This window comes from Felis catus, chromosome B3 (assembly GCF_018350175.1).
Source record: "Felis catus isolate Fca126 chromosome B3, F.catus_Fca126_mat1.0, whole genome shotgun sequence".
NCBI lineage: Eukaryota > Metazoa > Chordata > Mammalia > Carnivora > Felidae > Felis > Felis catus.
Window position 1 is genome coordinate 141377277 of NC_058373.1, and position 22655 is coordinate 141399931.

The window sequence follows — 22655 nt, forward strand, 5'->3', positions numbered from 1 at the left end:
CAGTAGCGCTTGCATTTCAAACGCCCCGGCCACGCTTCCCTAATAACAGCCTGGGAACTGCAAAACCCCTGTAAGCCCAGCCCTCCAAATGGGGAACAGAGCAGGGCTTTCGGGGCCCCTCCCGCCACAATAGGGGCTGTAAACGGGGGCTGGGGCTTTCAATAAAGATGTCAAAAGGTGGAAAACGAAACAATGCTGCCACATTCTGGGGACGGGTGCACGCTTCCTTTCCGTGCACCCCCTGCTCCCCACCACACACACACACACACACACACACACACACACACACACACGCGCGCGCGCGGGCAAAGGCCCAGCCCGGCTGGCTCCTCCTATCCATCTGCCCTCTAGACAGGTTGTCTCCGAGCCTGCTGAAGTTTGTGCAGGAAGGGGCACGAGGACTTCAGAACCGCACTGGGGGATGTGGGTCCCTGAGCCTGACAGACCTGGTTCTCCAGCTTCTAGGCTCGGCTGAACGTGAATGAGTGAACTCAAGTGTGAGCTAAGTTCCCCTCTCCCCAAGTGGCATGAACCCCTGTACGTGGGCCTACAGCGTGCGTGTAAAGAACCTTGCACCTGATCGGTGTTCAGCAGAGGAAGCTACTGCTAAGAATGTGAATGAGTGAATGAATGAATGAGCAAAGGAAATGAATGAGTAAGGGAATGAATGAATGGCAGCGGGACAGAGCTCAGAGGCAGGAAGAGCAGGACCCCTCAGGAAGCTACCCCTCCTCCCTTCACTGATCGGTAGCCATGATCCCGCACCCCTCCCCCAACCGGGGGGGTTGGGGCAGCGGGGGTCATCACTCAAAAAAGGGACATCCAGGTACAATTTCCACCCCTCCCCGGAATCAAGAAATGTACTCATTCTGGCCTCTCAGCACTGCCTGTGCTTCACACGTTCCTTCTTTCTTTCTCTCTGTGTTGTTTACAAAGGTTTCATTATGTTTTCAACTAATCAGAAAGGCCCCGCTAATACACAATTAACATGTGATTATAAAAAAAAAAAATTAAAATAGCTTCCAGAAGAAGGAAATGTAATTAAGTAGAGAATGCTTTTCAATAAGTGCTTGCTTTAACCCATTGTCAGAACACAGTCTACGGTTCGTCCACAATGCCTAGAACAGATGCCAAGGGCAGAATGTTAAAAGCAAGTTGGAAAAGAAAAAAAAAAGGACATTATTTTCTGGGGGAATAATAACCATCGGCTGGGCAGAACATGCTAGAGAACTCAGCTTCTGCCTGCAGAGGGGTGAACTCCCCCATCCACTTCACCACTCCCTTCTGCAAAAAAAAAAAAAAAAAAAAAAAAAAAAAAAAAAAAAAAAAGCTTCCCTTCTAAGAAATAAGTGTGTACACCCAAATCTAGGATAAGAAACATAACTGAGTGAAGAAACAATGGTCAAACACACAACATTTACAAACTCCACTGTGAACAAGGGGCTTCAGTCCAGACCACAAAGACAGATTGATGGCACACTTTTTAATCAACCCTATGATCATTTTGTTTCAAATCATTTGGGCCAAATCTCAGAAGGGATCGGTCTTTAAAAACCCCACGTCGAAAATGGGCTTTTTAACCTCCCGCTCAAGAAGCAAGCTGAAAACCGAGGGATTTTATTTCCCCCCCTTTCCTACAGCCGCCTCAAACCAGGGCCTTAGGGCCACGAGATCCAGCCATTTTCTCGGACCCCGCACTTGTCAACATGAACGAGGGCACCGCGGGTTTTGATGGTTTCTGCCAATCAATATGGCCCCAGAGCAAATTGCAAATTCAACAGGTTCCCAAAGGAATGGGAACTCTGTGACAAACGTGTATGTCCCTGCACACGAAGCATCTGGTCTCCACCATAAATCTCCGAAACATGACAGGGAAAGAAGCAAAATCAGGAAACTGAGGGCTGGGGGTAGGGCTGCCACACGGGGTGCCTGTCCCCACTTCCTCCCCCTCTGGAAGACAAACATTTCCAGTCCCAGAGTGTCCCCAGTGGCAGAGGAAGCTGTCAGTGCATGGCCTGCACTGGTTCAGAAAACACACCCAGGTCTGGTGGGCCAGGCCTGCCAAGCAGCTGGGACTTCTGGATCCCTGTTCTACAGTGGGGGGCAGAGCCAGGGGCCTGGGTGTAAGGCTGGCCCCCCAGGAGTGCTGCCCCATGTGTACTATGGGTTTCTGGTCCAGGCTCAGTAGTTATTAGCTGACGACCATGGATGAGGCACTCAACGTCTCTGTGCCTCTCATTCAGTCCTCATCGGTAAAATGGCCTCAACAGTAAGCTCATCTCTCTCTCGTTGGGGGAGAAAAATAAGACTCAACGGGTTTATTTACGAGGCCCGGGGTCCGAAGGGAAGTGCAGGAGCCGAGACCCAGGCCTGGACAGTCCGGCACAAGAGCCCATCATCTCCGCCACAGAGCCGACTACCCTTGATGACGGTGACCCTCAGAGAGCCGACAGACTTGCATCTCGGGCACCTGGTCAGCAGGGCCCCTCTCCACCCCCACGGCGGTCCCTGAAGTACGGATTTTCACTGAGGTTCAAAGACGAGGAAGCCGAGGCTGAGGATTGACTCACGCCTGCCTGAGGCCACCCAAATCGTGAAACTAAGGGTAGGTGACAAGCAAGGTTGCCCAGTCCCCAACCCCAACCAGTACCAGATGGGGAAACCAAGGCTGCCCGGTGTGGAGAAAGGACTTCCCAAGGTCACACACCAGCCAAGCCCTGGTTCCTGATTCAGGAACCTTCCCAAACCGCCTCAGGCACCAACATGGCGGACCCAGGGCTCCTTCTGGAAGGGAAGGAAGAGAAGCTGCCAGTGGCGCCCCCACCACGCCCTACAGGTCGTCTGCAGAGCTCCCCCAGAACCCGTTTCCCAGGGGGGACCAGTACAAAATGGCAGGTGATACATCATGTCTACATCCGCAGCCCAGCGTCCTGACCTCACCCTGCCCCACCACACTTCCCTGGGACACAGCACCCCCAAAACAATTGCCTGTCCCCTCAATCAGACACTTCCCGAGTATCTCAGCGTTTTCAGTAACCTTTGCTAGGCTTGTCACCTCAGATCCCAGACAGAGAACCCAAGGCTCAGAGAGGTCTCTGCCTGAGGCCACACGTCCCGGGGCCTGTAACCCAGGTGGCGCTCCAAACAAAATGTACGTCTCTATGTGACAGCACCTGCCTCCCCCTCCTCCCCAGGGACAGCAGGCCTCTCTGTAATAGGAGCCTTGTCCGGTCCATCCGGGCCCCTTCATCACACGGCGCCGGCTGACGACGCACAGTAGGAGCTTGCTTTCCCGACACCTGCTTGACTCCATTGAAATGCCTGCCCGCCGCCCAGAAGAGCCGTTAACATTCTGCAGTTGGCGCACGCCCCTTGCGTCTGCACAGCGCAGCAAGGACTGACAATTCTTGCTAGATAAATATCTGGAAAGAAGTCGGGAAACAATTAAAACTAGAAGCTAATAAATGATGAAGAAGCCCATGAGCCAAGTCCTGGCCCACTTCCCAGGCTTCATTCATGCATCAAAAAACCCCAGCGGTCCGAGGCTTCAAGAGGGCAGCTGGGCAGTGGGGCTGTCCGACGTAACATAAATGGGAATTAGATATGATCGAATGTACTCACTGCATTCCCAACAGCAGCCACTCTCCCCCGACTCCCCTGCCTGTGGCTCCCCAGCCAAGCCCCTTCTGGGGAACTCTGGGCAGATGATCTTGTAACCAGGCAACCACGAGGAAAGGTTCCAAAGTTCCTCCACAGGAACGAGGAGGCCGCGTTCTGCTATGGTGGCTGCTGGGACACAGCGCCGTGACCCTCTCTTCTGAACCTTAAGAAAATGAGGAGAGGGTGCCCTAGCTATCCCCCCAACACGGAGGCTTAGATGCTCTGGCCTTCCCTCTTCCCCTACAAGGCAGGTGGGCCAGCCAGCTCCGCGAGGAGACAGCCCCATGCCCCCTCCAACAACGACCATGGCCATCAATGCGTCCTCAGCCAAAGGTCCCAGGACGCACACAGCCTTTCCAGGCTCCTACTTAGCAGCGGCCCCTTCCCTCTGGCCACGCACCGTTTGCAGCTGTTCTGGCAAATGCTCCCGAGATTCCAGGAGACCCAAAGCCTCAGAGGTTCAGAGGGCTCGGCTGCACTTTGGGGAAATATGTGCCCATGGCCGAGAAGACATACCTTGTGTCCACAGGACAGGGAGAGATGGCAAGGGGATCTTGGGGCTCCTGACGATGACACAGAAGCCCTGTGTGCAGAGAGCGTGTGCACCCATCTACTCTGAAAAATGCAAATGCTTCTGAAGCCATATTAGATGCCTCAAAAGCCCAGCTAGCTCTTTCGATGGGCATCTGGCATAAGCCGGGTGTTTTCACATCCAAGGTGCCACTGGGCCCTCTGCAGTTAGGGAGGTGTTGTGATTATCATGCTGAGCATGGTAATAGCAAGCTTGGAGCTGGAGGGGGAACAAGGAACCTTCACCAGGAGCCTACTCTGTGCTAGAACTTGGCCTGAAGACATGGACATATTCTCGGGAACTTCCTTCTCACACCTGGGAGTACACCCAGACCCAAGATGCAGAGCCAGAAGCCAATGGCGGGCCTTCCAGCCTCCCTAGCCCATGCTCTAAGAAGGTACCCGACACTGCCTTTGCCAATAGTCATCTCTTTGGCGCCTGTACAGGATTACAGATGGAGGTATCAGGTCGGACACAGTAGGCAGATGAGCAAGAAGGAGACCAGAGGCAGACAGGCACATGGGCAGAGGGCCCAGCACATGCCAGGCACCGCCCTGGGGCCTGCAGGAACCCCCCCACCCCTTCTTCCCAGTCAGCCGAGGTTGTTACACAAAGGGGGGTCCAGACACTCTGAATTCAGGGCTGACCTGTCATTGTATTTCTTCCCCCAATAACCAATAGTGCACTTAAGAAACAAAATGAGTGGAGCTGGGAAATTAGAAATTGGAAAGAGAATTCCAACCCCCCCCCCAAGAAACAAGCCTCCAGGGAGGACTTGAAGACCCTGTTGAGGAGGAGCGGGTATCATCCATGTATCTAATGAGGTTCCTCTGACAACACCAAGATGCACACGCACACAGGCACACACATACACACATGCACATGCACACATGCACACATGCACACACATGCACACATACACACACATACACAGATGCACACACATACAGATGCATGCATGCACACACACGTGCACATGCACACACACACACATGCACACACGCACACACATGCACACACATACACAGATGCACACATACACAGAGATGCATGCATGCACACACATGCACATGTGCACATGCACATACACACGCACACACGCACATACATGCACACATGCACACAGACGCATGCATACACACATGCACACGGGCACATACATGCACACATGCACATACACATGCACACATACATGCACACACACAGATGCACACGTACACACAGGTGCATGCATGCACACACATGCACACGTGCACATATGCACACGCATGCACACACATGCACACGCGTGTGCACACATACACATGTGCACACACATACACATGTGCATACACACAGATGCATGCATACATGCACACACGCACACATGCGCACACACGTACACACTACACTTGCTCCTCTAGCTGCATTTAGAGACTGCGAGTCTAACATCTCTATCTGAATGGAAAGGACCACAGCCAGAGATGTGGTGCGCAGCAGCAGAAGAGGAGATGCAGGGACCAGGGCCACCAACTCAACAGATGTCCCACTTCAGATGCATGCACCCCAGCCCCAGAGGAGGAAGGCCTGGGCACCACGGAGGCCCTGACTTCCGATTTGGAGTCACAAGCAGAGAATGGAAATAATGTCAATGAAAGAAGGCGCCTCCCGAAGGCGCCTCCCAATGGCGCAAGGGTACTGAGCCACTTTGGGAAGCTGTCCCCACGGCGGGGCTGACACAGTCTTCAGCTCATGTACATGCCCCTGCTACATCGAAGGGCTGGATGGTTTTCTGGCAAGTGCCAGGAGGAGCTAATGAAATCACAGGTGCCCGGCTAGAAACTTCTCTTTCCAATCAGCAAAAGTCACCATAACTTTTGAAATCAACGTGACAGGGTCTTCTGAGTTTTAAAGAAATACCACGTACAGTTTTGGTATGGGCTTTTCTCTCCTGGAGTTACACTGGGAGCATTTTCCCACATCGCTAGAGACACTGTGAAGTCATTATTTTTGGTTGCTCTGTGTGTCCCACCATACGACCGGGAGACTGCACCTTCTAGCTATCCTCCTCCCTCCTGGGATCTACTTGCTTCCAGAACTTTCCACCATTACAAGGAGCCTGCAGGCGCGTGTACACGTTCTCCCGCACATCCTTGGCGAACCTTCAGGATGGCGCCCCATATGCAGGTCCAGGGGTATGAAGCATCTCACTACGTGTTCCCAGCTATCCCCCGGGCCCCCGAAACCCTGCACCTCTAGACCATTCACCCTGACAGGGTGCAAGAACAGCTGGCTGACCCCCCCCCCCCGCCTGGGTCAGCACACGTCAAGAAAACTTCCCATTTGATCACTAATTTTGGAAAAGCGTCCCCGGCCGGCCCGGCAGGCATGTGGTTCTCCTGGTCCCTGCCAGGTGGATGCCCACCGCGTCTGGACAGCAGTCTCCCCGGCACAGCCCAGGAGCTTGCCCAGCGCGGACGACACACCCGTGCGCCTCTCTCCCGACTCCCGGGCTGCCAACTCCCTCCTCAGGATGATGCTGTGCGCGGGGCCATTGTCCACAAACAATCATTTTTCAAAAAACAAACAGAAAAGGCGAGTTGCCGATACTTTTGCGCAGTGCTTCTCCGCTTCCTGAAAATGCGAGATAATGAATAAAAATGTTCATTACGGAATTATTCACTTTCCTCCCTGATTCACGTCCTGGTAATTACCGTGACCAGCCTAATAAAAACTGCTACAAACCGAAGGTCAACTGGCAGTTAGAAGTGTTCGTTTTCATTTCAATGTATTCATCTCTGGCTCCTAATGGCCTCATTTTCTCCCGTGCTCCTTAATAAATACCACTGAATTACAGGTTAAATAGCTAAATTAAATTATTGCAATTACAGCGTGCAGAGCCCTGAATCTGGGTTTACCTTTCCCAGTTCAATTAGAGGCGAGGTTTCAACAGCCACGGAATTCTGATCGCTGTCAATATTCTCAATTGCTGAGAATGTGCACGGACGCCCAGATATTTGGTGAGAGGGTTTATTCCCCGGCTTGTTTCTGAGGGGCTGATTGGAGCTCTCGACTGAAACAAAATCACACAATCAAAAGTGGTTTTTGGAAAGCGACCACAAGGCATAATTGATTCCTTTCGACTGAAAAGGGAAAAGACTTAGCAGGGTTCTGGCTAAACGCTGTGTGTGTGCATGCGTGCGTGTGCGTGTGCATGTACACAAAAGAACACACCCCCCGTCTTCTGAAGGGGTGAGTACATTTCAATAAATCTGGATCCCCGCTCCTTCATGCCACTGGCCCACAATTATTCTACAGGTCCACATTAAAGAGCTTCCTCATTATTTAAATATATTCTAACGTTTGTTGCTATTGCCTCGCCACAGGATTAATTATCCGGCATCCCTTATAAGACAGAGTGTCTTAATAATACGGAGTGCCTGGGAAGGAAGGAAGAAAAAAAAAAGCCTCGCCTGTTCTGTTTCCCCAAATCCCAAGATGTGAGAGTCTATTTCTTGTGGAAGAGCTCCCCCTTACTTCTCTGTCCCTCTGCTTCTAAAGGCACCAAATCCCACCGCAGGCAAGGCTCTTGTCTTTTTTCTTTTTTTTTTTAAACCATCTTATTAACACAGCACGGGTGAGCAGTGAAACCCCACTAGGCCCACCCGTGAGTGTTTAGAAATCTGGGCTGTGGCAGGGATCCACGTCACAGGGGAGAGAGAGCCCGCCCACTTCCCTGGCCCCCAAAGCCAGGCCCGGTCAGACTTGAGGGGTGAGCCAGCTCCACCCTGGTGGGCAGGGGAGGGCCCCGCGGAAGTCCCATTTGGAACTCTGACATCCCTGCTCAGAAAGCCCAGAGCTGAGCCGGTGCCAAGTGTGAAAGGCCAGCGCCCACAGCCGGAGGCGGGGGACGCGGGTGGCAACTGAGGCCCAGGCACAGCAGCCATCGGGCAAAGGGTCTACTCAGCACGCTCTGCTCAGGATCCCTCATCTGGAAGCCCTTCAACCATGACAGGCCTATTTCTGGGGTCCAGGCGTTTCGCCTGCTCCCCAGAAAGGGAGATGACCCTCTGCCCCAGCCCAGGGAAGTCACCTTGCATGGGACCCTGACTAGGGTGGAAGGCCATCTGTTTTCACCCCACGTGGCCCGCTCCTCCAGACAGGGTCATGGCCAGGGAGGGCCCTGGGCTCCCCTGCAAATGTACTTGCCCACGTATAGGGCAGGAGGCTGGCACGGACACTTCCGGACCGACCCACAATGGAAACTGGGAGACCACAATGGTTGCACTCAAGGACAGGGCCTCCCCCAGGCCTGGCAGAGAGCAAGCTTTGGTCAGTATTTGCTGACCCAAACCAAATGCAAAGCACCCCCTCCCTCCCGATCCTCGGCCAGCTGCCTCAGGCAGCCCTTGGAGCCTTTTTCCTCCCAGACCAGACTCCGCTGACACAGAGAAGTTGGCACAGCCAGGCCCAGCATGGTGGGGAGGAGGCCCGGCGTCCAGGCAAGTCAGAGAGTGGACACACATCACCCCAACTTTCAGACACCCAATGGTTTCCTAAGGGCAGGATCCACACCGCAGAGCACCCAGTTGCCCAAGGGAAGTGGCCAGTGGCCCATGCAAATATTTCTACAAAGGAAAAAGCAACTTGAGCCAGAGATTCCTAGTCCTGGAAGCCAAACAAGACTCATTTTAAAGAATGTCTGAGAAACAAATTGACCATCAAGTGCTTAAAGCCAATCGGTAGTTGCAAAGCTATCACAAAATTGGGGCGCCTGGGTGGCTCAGTCAGTTAAGCGTCCGACTTCGGCTCAGGTCACGATCTCGCGGTTTGTGAGTTCGAGCCCCGCGTCGGGCTCTGTGCTGACAGCTCGGAGCCTGAGCCACCTTCAGGTTCTGTGTCTCCCTCTCTCTCTGCTCCTCCACCACTCACGCTCTGTCTCCGTCTCTCAATAGTAAATAAATATTAAAAAAAAAAATTGTTTAAAGAAAAACTATCAAAATTTACGCTTCAAATACTAGGGGTTTTGGGGAGTTGAGGGGCCACACGGTATCAGGGCAACCTTCCCGAATACTAGGCACACTCACACTAGACCCTTCTTCAAACCTTCAACCGCCTGATGAAGCAGGTACCATCTCCGTCCTCATCAGCACGATCATCATCTCACTGCGGGGGTGGGCTGGGGGCGGGGTCCCTCCAGTCTATGAATGAGAACCTAAGGCTCAGGGAGGTGAGGTGACTTATCCAAGGTCACACAGCCAGGGGCCCCCAGGGGCCTACCAAGGACTGCCTCCTGGGGAAACAGCAGACCCCCACACCGGGGCCCCAAACATCCTCATCTGCTGCCAGCAGCCTTCTCTACCCTCTCTGCCCTCATTGACGGGCACCCCACATCGAGCCACTGCAGCTACTCCTGAGTCCCGAAGAGTCTCCTGCTCCCTCACACCCCAGGCGGTCCAGTCCCTCTGCCTCACACGGTCTCTCGCGCTCTGTACCACTGGGGAATGTTTCTGCCTCCTTCACGTCCGGCTCAGACCCCCTTCCAGAGCTCCCCGCCTTCCTTGAAGGTCCCCTGGCTCTTTCTGTGGCACCTCTGGGCACCGCACCTGTCTCGGGACCCTGGTGCCTCCAGGGGCGGGGGTTTCAGGTACCACCCAGTGGGACGCACCCAAGCACCAGTCAGACACGCTGGCCTCCGTGCGAACACCCGGGGTCGTTTGTTTGTTCTTGTGAAAGCTTTCTATGGGGTAGAGCCCAGGAGGAGCTCACCAAGTCTGCTGGCGTTGGTCAGAGAGGGTGCCGGGGAGCACTTGGCTGGTCAGCCGACTGTGCCTTGGAATGAAAAGGAAAGCCCAGGGGCTCCCCGTCCTGAAGCCGTCTCAGTCCACTGGGGCCGCTCTGACGGCACCACAGACCGGGCGGCTTGCAAACAGCAAACTTTTATTTGTCACAGTTTCAGAGGCCGAGAGTCCAAGATCAAGGTACCAGCAGATGTGGTGTCGGGTGAGGGCCCCCTGCCTGGTTCCCAGACGGCAGCCTTCCTGCCGTGGCTGAAGAGACTGGGGGTGTGGAGACGCTCTGGGGTCTCTTACAGGGGCACTAATCCTCGTGACCTAATCGCGTCCTCAAGCCTCTGCCCCCTAATACCATCACTTTGGGGGCTAGGATTAAACACATGAACTGGAGGCAGGGGGACACAAATATTCAGACCACGGCACCACGTGACAGCTCAAGGGATGGAGGGGAGGACTCACGGGGCCGAGGGGAAGCAAGAGCGCCTCCCCCAAAGGCTCCCTCCAAGGCCAGGGCAGGGCCTGCATCCTTCCAAAGCCCTGGGCAGACAGAAGAAGCCACCTCGTGGCCACTGGAGGCCACGTCCAACAGCCCTCATGAGTGCAGGGCAGCGTGACCCCTGACCCCAGCCTCGCTCGGGCCAGCTCACCACGGGGGCAGTGGGGCAGCAAGGCGGAACAAGCCTGGGGTCTAATGCAGTTCCACCCCTGCTAAGTGACCCGAACAAGACCCTTCCCCTCCCTGGACCTGGGTCTCCGGTGGGGCAGGGAGTTGGACCAGACAACTTGGCCTCGTGGCCCACGTGCTCTGGGGGAGGGGCAGCCACTGGAAACTGCGTCCGCAGAGAATCCCACGGGGCCCCTTCACCCCCGGTCGTCGGCCGTGCACTAGCCACACCCCGCCCTGACAGAAGAAAGCCCCAGCGGGCCCAGGCATGAGGCGGGGCCCCTCCATGCGCTATCTCAAAGATTGCCCATTCCCAGAGAGGTTCAGAGACTGGAGAGGACCCGAGAGCAGCACCGCTGCCCACCGGCCCCCTTCTCGTCCCCTGCGGCCTCGGCAGGGCAGAGCAGGTCTCCACGGCAGGCACCAAATGGAGGGTCCGTACCTGTAAATCCTGTCTACTCTTCAGCAGAAACAGCGCACACATCCTCAGGATGTGGGACGGACAGAACACACGGTGCTGTGTCCGTGGCCTTAATGTCTCAAAAGCGAGTTCAAAACGGGTTCCTCCTCTGTTTGTTTGTTCAACAAGCATTTCCTGAGCACCTACTACGCGCCAGGCACCGTGGGGATCCTGACAAGACGACCGCCTTCAAAGAGCTCTTTCATTCATTCTCTGCTCTTTGATTTCACAAATGGGTCCATTATATGCACCTTCTGCAGCAGACTGTCTCAGGTGGGAGGTGGGGGCACAGTTATGAAGGGACCTCCCCCCCACACACCCCTAAAAGCATCACTGCAGCCCAGCACTGGAGGAAGTGGCCCTCTCTACCTCTCGAGGACAACCCCAACCTCTCCCACTGCCCCGGCCCCAGCGCACAGAGCACGGACCCTCTGGGACCCTGCTCAAGTCACATCCTAGCCTTGGAATGGAAAAGGTCATCCCGGGTATGATGATGGGGGGTGTGCAGCTGAAGGGGGACAGCCACTGTCCCAGGAAGTTGTTGCAGACGGCACCCATGCTTGAGCTGTGTGGGAGGCCCCCGGTGGACTCTGGGGGCCAGCCACTTGTCAGGCATCTGGAGCGAAGGCATCTCCCTCCCTGGCATCATCGGCACAGCGGCTGAGGCAGCTGTGAGCTGCTGGCCTGTACCTGAGCGGCCCCGAGTCTCTCCTGTCTGCAGTGACCACAGGTGCGGCACGGGGTGGGGGACAGGGCAGCCGGCACAGCAAGGCAGGTGGCGGATTCAGAAGCTTGCCTCCCTGCCCCGGAATTTCCCCCCAACAGTGCCCGGGAAGGCGGGTGGGGCACTCAGTGGCCCCTCAGCTGCCTTCCCAACACATGAGGGCACCGAGCACACCCTCCGTGCCCAGGCCAGTGCTGGGCAGCTGGGAGCTGGGCACAGACATGAGCCGACAAGACTTCTAAATCCTTCTTCTTCATGGGCAACGCGCCTCATTCCCAGGCAGAGCACGAGCCTGAGCCCAAGCGGACGAAACTGAGCACCAGTGTCCTGATTCCATCCTTGGGTCCCTGAAGGTCATCATGAAGGACACTGTTCAAAAATGTTCAAGGGGGCGCCCGGGTGGCTCATCCGACTCTTGATTTCATCTCAAGTTGTGATTTCATGGTTCGTGGAATGGAGTCCCGAGTCAGGCTCTGTGCTGGTAGCACAGAGCCCGCTCTGGATGCTCTCTCTCCCTCTCTCTCTGCCCCTCCCCTGCTCACACACACGCACTCTCTATCTCTCTCAAAGTAAGTAAATAAACATTTTTAAAACTGTTCGAAATGTTAAAGACATTTATGAATGTATCCAAAACAGGGCCGCAAGGGCAAAGTAAAACACAGTCGCTTGGCTTAGAACTTAAATTAAGCCCACTTGGTGCGACAAGACCGTTACTGCCACTGCCTCACTGACAGGTACCTGGGACCAGGTGGGCAGAGTCTGGAGGCACATCTTCTGAACACCTGCCCGCAGGTGATCCGAGACTCTGCCCACCTGGTCCCAGTTGGATGCAATGATCATTACTTAATGGAAACGCGATCTTTCGAAGCAGCGGGAAGGGAGAATTAAAATAATGCAGGTCCGTGAAAGTAAGACCATCTGGGCAGCTGAGAGAGAATTCCGGAGTTGCCAGCGACAGACAGTGCTTCTACCCAGTGGCCAGAGGTTCTCCCCACCCAGGACGCCAGAGCCAGCTGGGCCCCCAGAGAGTTCCTGTCTACTCTGGTGCCCTCATTCAGGTTTTCCAAAGTTTTGGAAAAATTCAAGGATCGTCCCAAAGGCTGCACCACCCACTTCTGACAGTTGTTAGTTAAATGCAACCATACTACAAGGCATTGGCCACTCTAGCACTGAAGGAAAGAAGAAAATTAATTCCTTGCACCTCCTGTGTGCCTGTCCTGTCCTGGTGCTTTGTGAACCTCCATTTTGCAGAGGAAGAAAAAGAAGCAAAACGCACGTCTAGGCAGTCCTCACAGCCTCTGTGGAACGGGGGTCAGGAGTGAGTAAACAACCAAACTGAAACGACGTGGTAAAGGGGCTGCCCGGGTGGCTCAGTCGGTTAACATCCAACTTTGGCTCAGGTCATGATCTCGAGGTTCATGAGACCGAGCCCCACGCTGGGCTCTGTGCTGACAGCTCGGAGCCTGGGGCCTGCTTCGGATTCTGTGTCTCCCCCTCTCTCTGCTCTCCCATGCTCGCACTCTGGCTCTCTCTCTCTCTCTCTAAGATAAATAAAAACATTTAAAAAAAAAAGTATGTGCTAATATGTGGAATTCACAGAAATTTCCTATTTTGCCTCCAACAACTGCTGGTCTTCCTTCACGTATCTGTTTTGCAGAAACAAGTTGTTGAAGGAAGATAACCCCACAGGGACAGCCTGGTCCCACAGGAGGGGAGCCCACAGGGCTGCCTTCCACCTGCAGGCTGAGGCTTTGGGAGGGCAACGCCTGGGCCAGTGGCCCCCGACCGGATATCCATGTAACTCTCTCTCCAGGGGCAGAATGAGGTCTGGGAGATGGTCTGGACAGAGGAGGTCTGATGGAAGGCGGATCGGACTCTCTACTTAGGTTTTGTCTCAACTGCCTCCAAGGTCAATGAGAAGATGCCTGCTTTTTGTGTGTGCTAATGTTAGAACGATCCCTCAGCATCACGTTTATTACTCCTTATCTTGGAGATCCACAAACTACAGGCCATGGACTGGCCACATGCTTTTGTAAATAAAGTTTTATTGAAACGACAGTCGTACCCAAGTGGGTACATACACACTGTCCTCGAGTACTCTCGTTCTGCGATGGCCGAGCTGATTAGCTACAAGAGAGGTCACTGGCCCGGAGAGCCTAAAATATTTACTATCTGGACTTTCATGTTAGATAAAGGCCTTACCTGAGCTAACAAACCATGGGAGGAAGTCTCCCAGGATTGAGGTTGATGCAAAAATCTCTCTATCCTGAACCATTTTTCTTTCCTAAGCAAAGCAGAATTCACCCGGGTTCCCTTGTGGCCAGGCTGCCAGGAGGCTCAGAGCCAAATTCTGTGCTCCACTGAAATACAGGTTCCCGGACGAGCTCTCCAGTCCCTTCCTTGCTTGTATGACTCCCATCCTTTTATGGCTGTTTGAAGGCTCCTGCCACTGGTTTACTTAAAGTAAGAGATTTCACATCCCTTTACTATGGAAGCAGCTACGGCACGAATAACAAAAGAGGGCAGGAGAACAGGATGGCACTCCAGCTCAGGGGTCCCTCTGCATCACCATAAGCCTTTGCAGACGCCACTCTCAGACCTCACCTGGGTAAGGCCCCCCACTCCTTCCCTTCCTACCTAAGCCCCCTCCAGCCAAGTCCTCTGGACTCGAATTCTTGCATATGATGCAGCTGAGCAAGGTTCAGGCACTCACTCCGGCCACTTCCAGTCCCCCACCCACTCCTGGTAGCAAGAAGGCTCCAAACACACCCTTCATTCATGCAGACCCTCCTGGGTGCCAAGTCATGCACTGAGTGCCGAGACCCAGAGGCGGACACACGAAGCACACCCTGTGCCCTGGGAGCCCTGCTGTCCCGCACAAGGAGGATACAACCTGACCAGCTGGGCCCACAGGCGTGTACTGAGCGCTGCCTGGGGGAGCTTTTCGCCGAGTAGGGTCCCGGCTGCCTGGAGACCCAGGGACTCCCTGGACAGAGTCTGGCCAGGCTGGAGGGCAGAGGTACCCAGGGCCCATTGAGAGAGCGAGAAGCCCATGAGGCCAGGCTCAGACACATGACAGTAACCTGCCCTGAGCACTGGGGTTCTGGCCGAGCAGGGTCCCACAGCTCCAGCTGGAAACGCGCCATGTGTTAATGGGTGATTCCGGGCGAGTCACAGAGGCCCCACGTCCCCGCCTCCTCATACCAGTATCACAGTAGCAGCCTCAGGAGGACATGAGGTAACAGGTGTACCAGGCCTGGCACAGAGTGGGCATCTTATAACGAATGGAAGCTACGACAGAGGCCTGGCTAGCACGGTTGAGCACAGCAGGCAGCACTGGGAGAGGAGTCCAGCGGGCCCTGGAGGCCGTGAACGCAGCCAGAGGGAGTTCACTCTCCCGTGGGGGACTCTGAGCCCTTCAAAGCCAGAGCTGAAGGACCTCAGCCCTCGTCCTTCTGGGCCACACAGTCTGAACTTGAGCTCGCCCAGGTGCCCCATCCCTTCCCTCTCCGGCAAAGCCAGGCTGACAGCTGGGGTGTCAGCCACAGGCCCTGAGCCCTGGATCCCAGGTGCGGGCGGGGACCAGCCCCCACAGAGCCCGGCGTCTCTGGGGCTGCTGGCCTGATAATCACCACGTTATTTACTTGGGAGTCTGTTTATTAGGAACTTGCTGCCACTGGCTGTTGGCAGGCTCTAATATTCACACCTAGCTTTCTCGAGGTCTCCAGAAGCGCTTAAGAGCCATTCCTTCACGGCCCAGACGGGGAACCAACCAAAGCAAGACCAAGTACGGGGTGGCCTTTAACAAGAGGAAAAAAGGTTTTCAGGTTCCCTGTGGCTCCAGACTTCACAATTCTGGTTATAACGCTCGCCTGGAAGGCGACACATGCAGCTGCCTCCACCCCGTCCAGGGAGGCTGGGGGCAAAGCCCCTTTCCAGAATTTGGCCGGGCCCCATTTTGACACGTTCCTGGCCCAAGGCACAATGGGGTAGCACGGAGGCGTGTTTGCTGGAAGAATCAGTCTGATACCCATCCACGACGCTCGTGTCAGAGATACACAGGTCGAAAGACACCGTCCCTGCCTCAGCCAAGGTCCGGTCTAGAGGGGAGGTGTGCACGTGTATGCACACACACACACACACACACACACACACAGGCACAAACACTGCAGCTGGCAAGTCCAGCGTGGACAGGAACAAGGACGCCCAGGCAGAGAGAGGGTGGGGGCAGCTCCACAGGGGAGCCAGAACGTGTCCCAGGCACAGCACAGTGACAGCGGACGAGACTCAGACAGCTGCACGGGATAGGCTCTGCACTCAAACCGTGCCTCACGAGAAGGACAGAAGGGCTGGGACCTTGCAACCAGCACGGAGTCCTCTGCTGCCATTTCCCAGCCATGCAGTTCCAAGGGGAGCCTTGACTCTCTGAGCCTCAGTTTCCTCATCTGTAAGACGCAGCTGCCATCCCACCTCTCTCAGCCCCCGTGCAAACTAGACCCCAAAACTCTGCTGCTTGTTGTTCAAAACACACAGCCTCACTGACATCAGCAGGGAATTCTCAAGCGACCGGAGAGCAGGCCACGGCCCTGGGGTGGAAATCCATGGAGACCACAGAGGCCATGTGACAGAACAAGCCAAGTCCCAGGCCAGGACAAGGTCAGTGCAAGGGCTCCCGGCTGGGAGTGGAGAACAGCCACGGAGCCCCCGTGGCACTGGGACAAGAGGGAACGAGAAGCTCACCCGTCAGGGCTCACAGTGATGTCAACAAGGCGCCGCTGGAACACACACCCCTGGGGAGCCTGGCCGGGCCTGGTGGGGGGCAACCCGGGCCTCAGGCCGGCAGGACCCACTGCTCACGGAAGCTAGATCAGAGGAAGGCCCAGGCAGGACCCCGGAGACCGCAGCCCAGGGTTGAACTGGCCAGGTCGACCATGCCCTCTGCCTAAGTCTGCACGTCGACTTTTTCTCAAAGGCATGCTAGGATGGAAATGAGATTTCAACTTCTGGGCCGGTGTGATCGATGAGTAGTGGCTGCCTCACCTATCCGCTTGAGGCGTCTAGCACCCCCCACCCCCACCCCGCCCCCAGAGGGAAGAGGTGCTGTGATCAACTAGTGATGTCTGCCACAGGTATAGGAGGCAGCACTGGAGGTGTGCCTGCTATATCCACACAGGACCCTAACACATCTCCGGACCACAGCATCCCCTTTCTTCTGGGAAACACACAAAAACAGACACAACAAAGATTGCAGAAAAGAGGAAAGCTGGGAGACTTAGTCCAAAAGAATGGCTGAAACCAGGGAAGGGGAGGAAGAGTTGCCTAGAATTTCCATACATCTCTGGGCTTTATCAGCCACAGTAAATGCAAGGGCACAGTTTTCCAGTCCACCTTGACTGCAGAGGTGTTTACTAAGAAGGCTCTCTCCAGGGAGAAGTTACTGAGAATAGAGCGCTCTACTCAGCTAGCCAGCTCCCTGGCTCCAGCCCCTTTGTTCGAGGCCTGGAACAGGCCCCTAAGGAGCCCCAGCGGCTCATACCCGAACACCAAGAAGCTGACAGCTTGAGGTCTGAGTCCACAGTAAGGTGTGGGTGGCCATTCAAGGAAAGAAACAGACACCGGCCAGCAAACTGGAAAGCCGGTACCTGGCAGGGGACTCCAGGTGGCCCAAGCAGAGAGACTGAGGGCAGGGCTCCCCTCTAGGGACAAGAATGCCCCCAAAACTGAATCCAGGCACTTACTGCTGCCCCCACAGAACAGCTCACACTGGTCCAGGAGAGGGGACTTGGACACTCCCAAACCTGGGGGCTCCACACCTAGGATGTGGGAGGTCCCTGATGTGGGAGGGAGCCCAGCCCTCGCCACCACCCGCTCAGCTCGGCTGCAAGCAGCACCGCAGACTGCTGGGTCACCATGGAGAAGACTCCTTGTCCTCTACCTACGGTGACAACTGTCATCATGAGATCAGTAACCGCTCCCCTCGCTGGGGCCTTCTCCATGCCAGGCCCTGTATTTAGCACTGGGCACACACCCTTCACCGTCTCCCTTCAGTGAGCGAGGAACCCAGGCTCCAAGATGGAGGTGAAGGGCCAGGGTCACCCAGTGAGGAAAGGGCAGAGCCAGAGCAATCTCAGGCCTGGTGGGTCCCCGGCAGGGCTCTCTGCCCACCAGGCTCTGCCTCTGAAAGCAGCCTCAGGGCAGTCTGTGGGCACCCAAAGGGGTAAGGATCCGGGGATCCTCAGGAGAGCCCGTGGTGGCACTTGGGCACCTCACTGCCTCCTGGTCTGCTCCCTGGCCCTTTACAAAGCATCACAGAGCAGCTGGCCAGGAGCCTGGTCCCAGACGTTCGCACACATATGCACGTACACCCATATGTGCACATGTACACACACACACTTCCGGACACATGGGGCCGTCACTCTTACTCCCCTGACCTCCTTAAGGTTAATGAATGTGCCGATGGAGAGGTCCCACAGCTGACACGCTGGCCCACCTCCCGTCCAGGGGCTCTCATCATGCTCTTCCCTGCTCTCTGGAGCCCCCACTGCTGGTGCCACCATTCTAAGTCCTTGTCTACTTTCTGAGGGACGTAATGAGTAACACTGTCTGCTTTCCGGCCTGACCTTCTCATCGGCTACAGGGGCTTGTTCTTATAAAAAGAGGAAACTTCGGCTGAACGGGAGTAAATGAACTTGACGTCCAGCCCCCTCCAATCTCCCACACCCATCACCCCCCTCAAAACGTGATGGCTCCAGGGGCACCTGGGTGGCTCAGTTGGTTGAGCGTCCGGCTTCGGCTCAGGTCGTGATCTCGTGGTTTGTGGGTTCGAGCCCCGCGTCGGGCTCTGTGCTGACAGCTCGGAGCCTGGAGCCTGTTTCAGATTCTGTGTCTCCCTCTCTCTCTGCTCCTCCCCCGCTCGTGCTCTGTCTCTCTCTCTCTCAAAAATAAATAAACATTAAAAAAAAGCAAAACCGTGATGGTTCCCAACTCAGAAACCACACTTTGTATCCGATTCCAAATCCAAGAGCCTGTCCCCTTCGGGTCAATGACTTCCACTGTCCTGACATGCCCCACTCATCTTCCGTCCTCCACAGATGCATCCCTCAACACTGCTCCTCCTACCAGAGGACTCACCTGAGCAGCGGGCAGGGTGCAGCATCTTGCTGAATAAAGAAAAGCAGAAGCAAAATGGACCCTCTCCCCAAAAAGGGTCAAGTTCCAAAACTCAAGCGGCACACCCCAAGCAGGAGAGACAGAACTCCATCCGGGTTGGTCTGACAGCTCTGTCTTGCTGAACTGCAAGTCTCAGATTTCTCACATACGCAAAGCTGCAGTTTCCCAGAGGACACTCCCTCCCCCCCGCCCCCCGCAAGCTGCATCTGGGGCCGAAGGTCAGCCCACCTGTGGCCCAGGCCTGGTGGGTCATGATGGTCAAGGTGAGAGGTGACAGCCCAGGGAAGCTAACCCCAGCCTAACCACCCTCTCCCACTTCCCCAGCATCTCTGGCTGCTTTCCCCCAAAGCGAGAAGTCTCTGGGTCTGTCCCTGCCCCACCAGTGACACCTCCCTATCTTGGTCCCCGACTTGGTTATTGGAGGCATTCTGGGAAGGATATGATAACACCAAATCTACAGACCAGTTTCCTTGAGGGAACAAAAAAACCTAGCCTGTCTGCACCCTCACCCGGGCAGGAAACCCACCAGGAAGAGGGGGACCCCGGGTTTTTGTGCCAGAGCCAGGCATGGAGCAGGGAACCCACTCCACCCCACTCCCATCTGCTTCCAGTTCACGTGGGCAGATAGACATGGAATCTTTGCAAGTGGACATTAATCATTTGCAGCAATTAGATACCCAAGACCCAAGATTCCCTCCTTGCAGAGGGAACGAAGGAAGCCCTGGGGTGCTAGGCAGCAAGGCTCCCGGACCTAGGTGTCCCCACATGAAGGGAAACAGAGGCCCCATGTGCTCGTTCTCTCTCTCTCTCTCTCTCTCTCTCTCTCTCTCTCTCCCTCTCGGGTGCTGCGTGCAAGCCTCCACAGCGATCAGAGTGCAGAGGTCCGCGATGTGAAACGCCCAGTGGATTGTCAGCAATGAGGTATAATTGAAAAGGATTAACATGAATGCGATGTTTCCCTTCCAAAAATTCGAGGAACGCCACGATGGCTCTCATCTGGGCTGGTGTGACTCATGTTTTTAATAGAGGAACTTAATTTTCACTTCTGAGGAATTTGGACTCAGGGAAACATTGTCTAAGAAGCGCTCGTCTTACTCCACCGACAGTAAGTTGCAACACCCCCGAAGTAAAAATAAAGGTCTCCGGCCTGTCCCTTGTCTCTCAGAACCCACTGTGAGCCATGGGGTGGTCCCCCGTGGGCCTGCTCAGAGGTCTGAGGCCAGCCAGGCAGTCCCTAACTCGATGTGGTGGCCTGGAGCCAGTACCTGCCTGTCTCTGGGGCACTCCGCGGGGGTGCCCACTCGAAGGGCATCCGGTAATGCTGCGCAGGGGCCCGGACAGGGCGTGCTGCGTGAGTCGGACATGAGGCTGTCCAACAGCAAGAAGGGTGCAAGGGCGCAGCTAGGCTAGGCATCTTCCTCTTGATCTGGAAGGCTCTGGATAACACAGCTCCCAGCGCCTATTAGAGAGGTACGCCCCCATCATTCCGACCCTACGGGGTCCTCCTCCCAGCAGAGCTGGCTCCAGGGAGACTAAGCCCGAGGACATGGACTCCTCCCTCTGCCCAGGGCGTGCTCCTCACGCTGGGTACGGGCCAACAAAACTAAGGCTCGGAGGTCAGAACAACCTGTCGCCACCCCCTAGTGGGGGCTGCCTAGTTAGTGGGGGTAATAAGACATCACAGAAGCCCCAGAAACGCCCATCCCTTCATCGATCCCTTCCTCCTGGCCAAGTCCGCATGCTTCCGTCCACATCCCCGCCCTGAGTCTCCACAGAGACCCTGCCTCCAGGGGATGTCCCAGCCCACCACACTCTACTCTGGATTCCGAGGAGAGTCAAGTTTTGCATAAAAACGGAACCCAGGATGAGCATCTGGGGGGCAGACTTCTTGAAACAGCAGTACCGGGCAAGACAGTCTTTCTGCCTCTGTACCTTTCAGACGCATCTTCTTACTTTACACAGCCCCCAGCAGGTCCCAGAGCTGATGGGTCATTCCTGAGGGGGAAGGGGGATCACGGGAGCCGAGAAGCTGGTCTGAGGCCACAGCGCCCAGGTACCACTGTCGCCTGCTGAGGAGCCCCGCAGGTGAGAATTTCCCCATCGAGCATGCCAGGACGGAGGCTGCACCAAAATACCACTGTTCCTGGGACGCTCGTCGCCGCGTCCCGGGAGCTCTGTCACCCGGCCGGCCACAGCAGGATGTCCCTTCTGACTGCTCACGGAGGTTTCCACTGGCCCCACGGTGCCCAGGACGGCACCCACTGCCCCAACCCCCATCCTGCAATGAAGAACAGATATCCAGATCCCCTCCCCAACTCCTCCCCACCTCTGCTCCGGCCAAGGGAGAGGCACTCGTCTCTAAGTTGCAGATAATGTCACCCACCATTCATCCAAATGTGTCACTAACATCCCATTAGACTGTAATTATTTTTTAATTAAAACTAAGAAAACTGGCATGCCTGTGCCGACTTTATGCATCTGTTATGGGTTAAAATAGCTTTTAAAAAATGTTTCGGAGACCGCAGTCTATTGTGGCCGCGGCCTCTGCCAAAGAAAACGCAAGCTTGCTTATTTTCTCCATGGGGCGCAACAGCGCCTGTGTGTGCCGGAACAGAATCGGCTGGCCGTGAAAAGAATTCTAAATAAAACACAAACATGGAATTTGGCAACGCCACAGAAGCAAGCTTAAGACTAATTCCAGCATGCGGACGGCTCTCACATAGTAAGTCTGGCTCCAGCATAAATGAAACCAGGCACTGTAAAATACCAAGCAAGTCGGAGTTTCAACTTAAAGGGACAGAACGCCGGTTCCAGGTATAAAAGCTTATTAAGCCGGCTCGCGCTGGCTCCATAAATCCATAGGTTATTAGCCGTTTGCTTTCAGCCAATCCCTCCTTAAAGAGATGCATATTAAGAGAGAGAGAAGGAGAGAGAACAACAAATGAAAGCCATCACTTTGCACTTGACTTTTAGTGCAGCGGTTCTGGAAATACTGTGCTCATTATCTCGATTAGAGGAGAAAGACTTTCTGAAAACTCAAATGCACACAGACCCTAAAGTGGGGGGGGGGGGGGATGACATGGGGACGGGCCAAGGGACGCAAGGTAAGAATGCCCATGCCGTGGGTAGGACGGGATGAAAACGGCCTCCCCGGAAACCAGAGATGTCGGGAGGCGGGACTCGGCCACAAGGGGAAAAGCCACGTGGATGCTGGAATATTTCCACCCAGGGAAATGGCAATGATGATGACTGTGATAGTAATAATTATAGTTATAATGACAGTAAAAACGTTAGAGTAATACCTGCCGCCATTCGCCACCTTCATACACCAGCCGCTGCTGAAGGTGGTAGAAGGTAACCGGGAGAGGTTTTCAAGTCTAATAGTGCAGTTAAGGGTTCTGAAGTCAGGCTGCCTCAGTTTCCACATCTGTAAAACGGGAGCGGCAGTGCCTTCCTTGCAGAGGCCGGGTGAGGGGTGCTGAGGGTGAAGCCCACGCTAAACGGCTAGCCGGCTGCTACCCGTCCCACCAAGCTGCCACCACCTCATTTCACAGACCAGGAAACCGATGTCCTAAAGGCTAGGTCACTCGCCAAGGTCAAAGAGCTGGTACATGTCAGAGCCGGGATTTCAA

General features: G+C 55.2%; 1 protein-coding gene across 5 annotated transcripts in view; it reads right to left on the reverse strand.

Annotated features, from left to right (window-relative positions):
- The window catches only part of BCL11B (BAF chromatin remodeling complex subunit BCL11B), a 97361-nt gene that overhangs the window by 21189 nt on the left and 53517 nt on the right, over positions 1 to 22655 (reverse strand). The window contains exon 1 of one of the 5 annotated variants that reach the window (XM_023256021.2): positions 3622 to 5184. The exons of the other annotated variants lie outside the window; for them this stretch is intronic. Coding sequence (XP_023111789.1) covers positions 3622 to 3973 — 352 coding nt within the window. The 5' untranslated portion in view covers positions 3974 to 5184. Of the gene's footprint in view, positions 1 to 3621; positions 5185 to 22655 lie in introns of those variants that run through there. 5 annotated transcript variants of the gene reach the window in all.